At 48.1% G+C, this 9,798-nt stretch overlaps 1 protein-coding gene across 1 annotated transcript; it reads left to right on the top strand.

The window, feature by feature from the left end:
- The first annotated feature begins 473 nt into the window (after positions 1–473).
- ZPR1 (ZPR1 zinc finger) lies at positions 474–9,042 on the top strand. The gene is made up of 14 exons (XM_047878063.1): positions 474–686; positions 863–1,024; positions 1,415–1,505; positions 1,879–1,949; positions 2,689–2,775; positions 2,919–3,041; positions 3,648–3,695; positions 3,860–3,926; positions 4,349–4,419; positions 5,157–5,246; positions 5,730–5,840; positions 6,484–6,570; positions 7,663–7,728; positions 8,445–9,042. The coding sequence occupies exons 1-14, from the start codon at positions 516–518 to the stop codon at positions 8,577–8,579; spliced, it is 1,380 nt and encodes a 459-aa protein (XP_047734019.1). The 5' UTR covers positions 474–515; the 3' UTR covers positions 8,580–9,042.
- Positions 9,043–9,798: the final 756 nt, after the last annotated feature.

The raw sequence follows: 9,798 nt of genomic DNA, 5'->3' as shown, positions 1-9,798 counted from the left end.
GGCAGGTGTTTATAAGGACAGAAATAGGGAGTGAGAACAGAAAGGGAGAGAGGGATTGAGGGACTGAGGGAGGGGGATCTATAGCCAAAGCAAATGTCTGGCCCAACAATGGAGTGGAGCCAGAGCCCAGGTTGTACCGCACCTCCTTGTGGGTACGGAGGGACAAGCCAAGCCTCTTGCCATCAAGGCTCTTGTATTTACGGACAATAATTAGAACCCTGTAGGATGGAGCTATTGCGAAGGAGCCAAACAGTGCCCTGGGTCTGAGAGGACGTCCTGCCGGGAAGCAACGCCTGAACTGAGGTGGAGGCAAAGCCTGAATCAGGCTGGTTTTGTAAGTCTGGACCATAGTATCCCAGCAGTGAGAAACCTTGCCAGACACCGTTCCCTAGGGTCCCAAATCTGCGGCCTCTTTAAGAAAAGACGGGGCTACAGCTAGCGGAAGTGACAGAAGGGGGTGGGGCCACGAAAAGAGCGGAAGGCGGAAGTGGGGGCGTGAGCTGCGCGTGGTGGCGATGGCTGCTAGTGGGGCTGTGGAGCCTGGGGCCGCGGCGGCTACTGCAGCCCCCTCACCCGCCCCGGCCCAGGCTCCAGCCCCCGAGCACTTGTTCCGGCCCATCAGCGCCGAGGATGAGGAGCAGCAGCCCACTGAGATCGAGTCGCTGTGCATGAACTGTTACCGCAACGTGAGGCGGGGGCGCGGCCCCGGGCGGCGGGAGGTTGAGCTGAAGCGGGGAAGGGCGGTGGGGTCGGCGACCCAGGTAGGCCCAGTTGGAGACCCGGAGGCGAGGCACGCCCGCGGGTCGGTAGACGGGGAACTGGAGCTTCGTTGGTTCTTTCTAGCTGCTTTCTGCTTTCTCAGGGCACGACGCGCCTCCTGCTCACCAAGGTCCCCTTCTTCAGAGAAATAATCGTAAGCTCCTTTTCCTGTGAGCACTGTGGCTGGAACAACACGGAGATCCACTCGGCAGGCAGGATCCAGGATCAGGGAGTGCGCTACGCTTTGACCGTCAGGACCCAGGAGGTGAGAGGAGCCTAGAGCAGGTAGCCTAGTGTCAAAGAGAGGGCTTGGGGACTGGAGTCACAGCTCTGGTCTAGGCGGCGCGGCCACGAATGAATACCTCTAGGTGCCCAAGCCTGAGTTTCCTCCTTTGTAAAATGATGTTGGGGCTGTTAGATGTTCGGGTCAGATAAGGCTTGTGAAAGTGCTTTGTCATTTTATTTTGTCAGAGGGAATGAAGTGAGTAGTAGTTGTTATGAATAGTACTCTCAGCATTTGGGCAGCTGGGCTCATGCATGGCCTATTTGGTGGGAGTCGTCCGGACCCCCTGCTATGGACAGAGGAAGAAACTGCTGGGTATTTCCCGAGAAGCTGTACTGTTGACCTCTCTGGACTGAAAATTTTTCTGCCCAGGACATGAACAGAGAAGTGGTGAAAACGGACTCTGCCACCACAAGCATCCCGGAGCTGGATTTTGAGATTCCTGCCTTCACTCAGAAGGGAGGTAGGTATAAGATCAGGGTGGTTGGACTGTTTGTTGTTCATGCCTGGCTACAATCTTGCTTTCTTGCAAGAACCCTAGTGCTGGGCCTGGTGGCTAGTATATGGGTTTGGGTGTGGTATTGCTGTGGTCTTCATTGGTTCAACATAAACTGAAAGCTAAGATAAAACAGCTTGAGACAGTAGAGTGTGATAGACTGTAATGTGCATATTACAGAATGTTAGCGTCACTGTTACAAATGAATAGAACCTTGTTCCAGGCCTCCTCATCTTACAGTTGAAATCAAAGCCCAGAGAGTTCAAGTGAATTGCTCAGAGTCATACAGGCATTTGATAGCATAGTCAAGACTCTCTTGTCTTTTTTTCTTATTCACTAGCCCTGACCACCGTTGAAGGGTTGATCAGCCGTGCTATCTCTGGCCTGGAGCAGGATCAGCCCACACGAAGGGTAAGCTGGGGCTTTCTGATTGCAGCAACTCAAGCAATAACGACATATATACTTGTATATATGTATATACGTACATATGTATGTATGTATATATATGTATATATGTATATACGTATATATGTATATATATATGTGTGCATACGTATAGTTATGTATCCAAACAGTGTTCAGCTTCCCATGTAGCTGAACTGTCTCTGATTAAATGTTGGAGAACTTTTGGGGGAAGCACATGGTGATGCTGTAGCTGTCGGGATGTTGTCTGTTTTGCATCTACTATCTTTTCTACTTCCCTTTTCCCAGTGTAGATTCAGACCTCATCTCAGACAGGTAGGATGATACTACCTCTGAAGAGCCTTTCCTAATCCCCTTGGGTTCATCTCTACTTCCTGAGCGTTCCACCGTACCTTATATTTATTGTAAAGGAAGTAATATAATTGCATATTTAGTCATGTGTCTTCCTAACTGGCTGAGGAGCCCCATGAGAGGACTCTGGTTTATTTACTGTTGTATTTCTAAACTGGCGTGAGAGCCTGGGCTCTGTACATGGTTGAATGAGTGAGAAATTGGATCTTGTTTGGCACAACCAAACTTACATGCTGTATCTTCTTGTGAAGTCTGAGTCTCTCTGTTCCCACTTATACTAAGACAGGTGGTGACTTCCTGATGGAGGTGGTGTGGGATTGACAGGGAGTGGGGTCTATCAGCAGGGTCAATGCTTTTTACCATCTGTTCATGTCAGGCAAACGAAGAAGCCGTAGCTGAAAGAATTGATGAGTTCATTGTCAGACTGAAAGAGCTAAAGCGAGTGGCCTCTCCTTTCACTCTGGTGAGTACTGAGGAACTCTGGGTTCCCTAGATTTAGGGGACGAGAGACCCTTAAGACTGGGATTTTTCCACTGGTGCCGGAGAGGTCTGATGGTAGGTGGAAGAGCATATGTAATTTCTTGTTGTAATGACTCCCTCCATCAGATCATTGATGATCCCTCAGGAAACAGCTTTGTGGAAAACCCACATGCTCCCCAGAAAGATCATGCCCTGGTGATCACACACTATAACCGGACTGTACAACAGGAAGAGATGCTGGGGCTCCAGGTAAGTAGACGGAAGAAGCCGGCAGAATGCTCTGGCATTATCTTGCTCTCTGGATTGCTTGGAATCAGTGGAATCTTCCTTTGTCATTGCTGCCCTGCGTACCCTATCTCCGCATGTCTGTGCGTCTCTTAGCTCATGTCAGGACTTAGGATAAACTAGGGGTGCCTGGGTGGCTCAGTCGGTTAAGCGTCCGACTTCAGCTCAGGTCATGATCTCCAAATTCATGAGTTCGAGCCCCGCATCAGGCTCTGTGCTGACAGCTCAGAGCCTGGAGCCTGCTTTGGATTCTGTGTCTCCCTCTCTCCCTGCCCTTCCCCACTTGTGTTCTTATCTCTCTCTGTCTCTCAAAAATAAATAAATGCAAAAAAAAAAAAATTTTTTTTTAAAAGACTTAGGATAAACTGTACAACAAAGGTTGCTGGTGACTGTGATCCTATCTTAAGCTCTGTTCTTCCGTGGACTGGGGCTTTGCTTCCTGGTTTCTCTGTTAAACGCATATGGCCAGCCGACATACACAGGCCAGAATATTTTCTCTCACTCAGAGGCAGGGTGTTGGGAATCTGGGGTGTATGCGCCAGCGTGTGATTTGTATCTCTGCTGCGCTAGGCTGAGGCACCAGAGGAGAAGCCAGAAGAGGAAGATCTCAGAAACGAAGTGAGTGCCATGGGCTGCTGCGGAGGAGGGAGCACGGCTGTGGGCGGAGGCTGGTGCTGCTCAGTCCCTCACCACCAACGTGGGCGGCGACTGCGTGCTCGTTCACCTACTGCGTGGTTTTAGCCGGAGCTGGGCTCACCCTCCGTCCCCATGTTGTCTTCCAGGTGCTGCAGTTCAACACAAACTGTCCAGAATGCAATGCTCCGGCTCAGACCAACATGAAACTAGTTCGTATCTTTTGTCAGGCAGTTGGGCTGCTCCTCCTGTAACTCGGGCACGAAGAGCGTATGCAGGCTGGGGAGGAGTCCTCCCTACAGGGAAAGCATGTGTTTTATTCCAAGCGATGAGGAAGGTGTTGCCTTTGATGAGACTGTGCACCGTGGCTTTTGGGTTCAAAGAGAGAATGAAGAATGAGGCCATGGTTTTAGGGTCCTGTGTTTGACCTGAGTCCTATCTTCAATTATTTGTGAACAAGGATTGCCGTGGGTTGCAACGTTACCTTCTTCTGTAGAACTGACTGAGTTAGGCTACTGCTTGTGACCTATTTCCTACAGTCCTAGGACTAGCAACTGTGTTGAAGGTTTGGATTTGTTCTTCCCCAGAAGGTGCTCTTGCTATCCTGGAAGCAGACTTCCTTAACTCCCGTCTTCCAGAAATCCCCCACTTTAAGGAGGTTATCATCATGGCTACCAATTGTGACAGCTGTGGCCATCGGACCAATGAGGTAACCCCTGTTTAACTTTGATCTGTCCTAAATCTGCTTTGGGATGAAGTGGGAGGAAGCTGGGTCTTTCTCTTGGATTTAAGGCAGGGTGAGGAGTCCTTGAAGGAACTGGGAATTAAGAAAAAAAAGTTAGACTATAACTCATTAAAGACATTAAAGATTGCTTATATGGAAGAGAGAGGTGTGCTCGCTCTTTTTTTTTTTTTTTTTTTTTTTTTGAGAGACCCTTTTTTTGATCCACCTCTTAAAGGATTGGAAGTGCAGGGAAACAGATTTTGACTCAATAATAAAAAACTTTCTAGCTCTTTCTGAAAATAGAACTGGCTGCCTTGGAGGGTTGTACATTACCTTTCCCTGAGTGTACCCAAGTGAAAGCTGGTTAAATTCTTACTGTTTTTAAAGCTATTTAAATTCTGAACCCAGAATATTATAAGGTGCATCCACATGTTACATGTGGTTGAAAGTCCCTTTCAACCTGAAGAGTCAGTTTTTTTTCAAAGGCAAATTCAGAGTTTGGTGGCAATTTGGGGTAAGTTTTGGCAGGCTCCCGGCCAGCTCTTGGTGGCTTCGGTTTGGGTGACTGCCACCCCTGCTAGTTTACAAGGCTCTGTCCTTGGTAGCTGTTAGTGGGCCTGATTGGAGGTCAACCCCCCCCACCCCCCTTCTGAGGTCTCCCAGGCCCTAGGGGAGGATCCCATCTTCTCTGCTGCTGTTCCTGACCACTGTTGTCTGTGCAGGTGAAATCTGGAGGTGCAGTAGAACCCTTGGGCACCAGGATCACCTTCCACATCACACATCCCTCAGATTTGACGAGAGACGTGCTCAAGGTAACATCCTGCTTGGAAAAGTGTCTGTCTGCCTCGCATAGCTGTTTCTATCTAGGGGAAATTGCCTTTTTAAAATTACATCCTGGGATCGTGTGGTACCACCTAACTTCCCTGGGTTTCAGGATCCCTGAGTAGAGTTAATCCATGCTAGGCAGTACAGATTCAGAAGGTGACCCATAAACTCTCTCTGATGACTTGGCAGCTTTATGCCTCCAGTGTCTGTGAGGGCTCTTGTCTCTGGTCTTTAATGACAGGATACTTGGCAACTTGGAGCCATGACTCAGAATGTCGCTTTATTAGGGTGGTTCCATTTCTGTGGTTTACACGGAGAGGCATGAGCCTGGCTTTAACTGGAGAGTCGGAGAGAATGGGGCAGGTTTTTCCCCAGACTGTCACTGGCAGTATTAATTTGGCAGGAGGACTCTGGTTAGCTTTTTCTAAGAAGCTTCTGTTCTCAAGCCTAATTTGACTCTCATCTCCCAGTCTGAGACGTGTAGTGTGGAAATCCCAGAGCTGGAATTTGAACTGGGAATGGCCGTCCTTGGGGGCAAGTTCACCACACTGGAGGGGCTACTGAAAGACATCCGGGAACTGGTGAGTTGCCTGAGTATAGCGCAAGGCCGCTTCAGCAGTGTGGCTGTAAGGAGGGGGCTAGAAGGCTTCACACTCCCTGGTTTTTGGAGCTCTTAACTGGGGGTTTCTTTGCCTTAAAGCTGATTTTGAGAGACTTAAATATTAGTTTGGGTTGTGAAGATAAGTTGACGGGAAATTCTGAATGGAAACTCTTAGGCTTACCTCTGGAACAACGTAGGCATTTTGTAGTTTTGGGTAAGTCACTCATTTCACTGTAAAATGTGGGGAGGAGGGTCCTTCCAGAACCTGAAACTCCCCAACATGTATAGGCACGTGTGTTGATTTAGCCCATATATTTATTCTCTTGAGTCATTTCACTTACCTGATTCTCAGTCGTCAGGCATTTTGTCTTTATAAATTATACTTTGCATTTCTTTTTCAAACTGGAACGAGAGTTTGTGCCGTCAGGACATTTTATAGTTTGTGTTTCATATTGCCAGTTGTCATCTTGGCAGGTTAATTTCTGTATTCTTAGCAGTGGCCGTCTAGGTCAGGATGGTGGTGTGGAGACCTAGGCTTCCCCGACTGGGCCCCGTCCTGCCATTCCCCACGAGCTTAATGGTCAAACCTAGTATTCTAGCAGTTTGGATGCCGATTATTGCAGGTGACCAAGAACCCCTTCACACTGGGTGACAGTTCCAATCCTGGCCAGATGGAGAAACTGCGGGAGTTCAGCCAGAAGTTAGACCAGGTGAGTTGATTCTGGCCCTTCGGTGCGTGTGGTCCTGGGGTGCCAGTGGGCAAGAGGCCACATACCCTGTCCTGCCACCTTCTAAACACCTAACCAACTTGTTGGGGATTCTCCTGGTTTCCGATAGGCCGTGTCCTCTTCTTTCTTGGTTTTCTCCCTTGTTTTGTTGGAGCGCTTTAGTAGCTGCAGTTGGGTTTTTCATGTTTTTCATTTATACTACTTTTCCAAGAGGTTTTTTTTTTTTTTTTTTCCTTCGGGTTTTGGAATACTCTCCCTCCTCCCTTTTCCAAGTAGCATCCTGTTGTTTTAAGGATGTAGTGTTTTTTTTCTCATGAGAATGTTGATGTTGGTTTGTATTTTTTTGATGTTTTATTTTCCTTGCATAGTTTCCATTTCCTTTTAAGTTGTTTTTTTTTTTTTTTTTTCCATTTAACTTTCTGTCTTTCAAAGGTTGGGGCTTTGCTCGGGTAGCTGATAGTCCTTGTCAACTTAAAAGCAGAGGGCTGAAACACCAGCGTGGAGGTGAATGTCACTCACGTCGGGCTCCTTGTAGGGGGAGTTAGCTTAGCCCTTTGTTGAGCTCTAAAACCCCAGTGCCAGTGTCATGAGGTTTTCCCTCTTGGGCTTCTCACCCCATCAGTGGGTATTCCATTTCCTGGCCTGAGGAGGACTACTTGGCTGGCAGTGTTCTGAGAGCTGAGTGTGGGAATAGGGCTGGGTATGTATGTCTGTTTCTAATAACAACACGTTCTTAACCTCCCGGTCTCTGCTTCCTGTCCCTCCATCCTTCAACTAGGCTGGCGCCCCCTAGGCCATAGTGTGAATCCTGTAGTTTTCTGATGGGGTGGAGGGAGAAGGGGCCTATGTGGAATGGGAGATGAGATCCAGGATGTCACATTGCTTCTTAAGTAACTTTCATACAGCCTTTATTTTAGGTCTTCTCTGCTCCACTTTGAGAGGTACCTCATTTCAGCAGTTTCTAAAACTTTTGGAGATTCTGCCACGTAAATTGGGTTGGTTCTTGTCTGGTAGACCAGCCCCTTCCTACTAGGAGGGATGTAAAATTTATGTGCTGTATTCTCTTTCGTTTAGATCCTTGAGGGTAACGTGAAGGCCCACTTTATTATGAATGATCCAGCAGGAAACAGCTACTTGCAGGTACGGTCGACCTTCCCTGATAGTTAACAGAGAACTATTTTCTGACCTTCCTTGAATATGTATTATTTCTCCAGAAGCTGGAGACGTGATTCTAAATGAACTGCTCTTTATCAAGGAACCTCTTATATATTAGAATTTGAGACCTAAGGAAGTGAGGGCAGGCAGGAGAGACTGTGTGTGTCAAGAGGGGGGGGGAAAAAAGGCTACTCCTAGGCTCCTTCTTTCTCTAGTTTAGCTCTTGTCCCTAGCAATGGAGTTGTCATTTTGCAAATCTAATTGTGGAGTGAGGAGAAATGGTGCCTTGTCCAGAAGCTGAAATAGGACACCGGAGAGGCTTTAAATTGACTGGAGAGATATTCTGGTGATTTATAATAACTTTAACATTTATTGAGCAGTTTTTGTTGGTCAGGCAGAACTGTTTAAGGTCTCTCTATGATTAAGACTGTTGCTATACTCTTCATAAGAAGGTGCAGATAGAAAGTTTTTTAGACAGACTGTTACCTAATTCTGTCTAGGGCTGGAGGGTCCCATTCTTGGGACTCTGTTGGGTTCTGTTGCTGCTCGCTAGTTGAGACTAGCTATGGGGAATTGGAGGCCTTTAAAATAAAAAAACTCATTAAGTTTTTGGGAAGGCGGGAGTTGGAAGCCACCTGGTGGGGTGAGGGGGCAGATAGCTGGGTGGCACAGGCACTGATTGTCTGTCCTTGACCTTGCAGAATGTGTATGCACCTGAAGATGATCCTGAGATGAAGGTGGAGCATTATAAGCGCACATTTGACCAAAACGAGGAGCTAGGGCTCAATGACATGAAGACAGAGGGCTATGAGACAGGCCTGGTCCCACAGCGGTAGTAGTGGATGGTTCCCGAGCCCGCCTCCAGTGCTGCTCAGACCAAGGGGCTGTTTATTAGTATTGGGAAAGGCTGGGGGTGTCCTCCCCACCAGGCCTTGCCCATGTTGGGGGTGGGGACACCCGGTCTGAGTCAGAGATGTGGGCACAGTCTATGAACAGTTTGTCACAGAAGTGCAAGCCTGTCGGACCATATTTTGGAGGTTTTGAATTGGCCTGGGAAGAAACCCAGAAATGAACCATGGGGCATGTCATCATCGCTTTTTTTCCTGTCGAGTCTTTACCCTCCCTCCACATAATGCTTTTGCTAGGGTTGGAACTCTGCAGATGGAAGACAGCAATATCTGGAGTTTGGGAGTTGGTTCGGGAATAGAAAATACTGGTTTTCAACAGGAAAAGAGTCTTCTGAGGGGAGGGAGTCAGCACAGGAGAAGTTCTCATTAAAATGATGGCTTTCCAACAGGATTGGCCTCCGAATTCACTCTGTCCTTGTTTGATACTATGCTGGTAGAATTCAATTTCCTGAGGAAAATTTTTACCCCGGGGTAGCCAATTTGGGGATTGGAGATGACATTTCATTCATTCCTTCAGTAGATGTTTGAGTGCTTCCTTTGGCCCAGGCATACCACAGAACTGAACAAAATAAAGCCCTCCAGCCATGGGGCTTAAAGTGGATTTTTGAGGTCAAGTCCATAATTCCTGCATTTGCTTTACCAGATGCAGCTAATAAACTAGAGGGCAAAGCTCAGACAGTGCCACTGGGCATAAATTTAATCTTGCTCAACTGCCCTTTGGGGTAGATAGGGTTGGGGTCTGAGCTTGGGACTTGTCAGGCCAAAGTGAGTAGGAAGGGAGTGGTAGAACTGGAGACACCGGCAGGAGATGGGTTGATGGGGCGGAGAGGGTGATACTGGTAATGCTTGTTGGAGCAGAAGGAGGAAGCATCCAGAGGCCTGCTGACAGCAGGGCAGGGGCAGGGCTCTGCTGTTCAGTTAGATCCACCGAAGTGGACTAGAAGCCAACACAGGGCTGTGTCTGGAGGGGGACCCATGGGGCCCTCCAGCTAATGAAGCCCTGTCTCAGTCCAGTATCCCCCTCCCACAAGCCCTCAGAGACATAGTCTGCCTTCCTTCCTGGGCCTGAGCTGGACCTCTCAGGATAAGCCAGTGGCTAAAAGTTTATGCATGTAACCTATTTTAATACGTGTATTTTTTGAACATG

Source organism: Prionailurus viverrinus, chromosome D1, assembly GCF_022837055.1.
Source record: "Prionailurus viverrinus isolate Anna chromosome D1, UM_Priviv_1.0, whole genome shotgun sequence".
Taxonomy (NCBI): Eukaryota; Metazoa; Chordata; class Mammalia; order Carnivora; family Felidae; genus Prionailurus; species Prionailurus viverrinus.
Note: the sequence above shows the minus strand (reverse complement) of the source record. Positions and strands in the feature narration are given on the sequence as shown.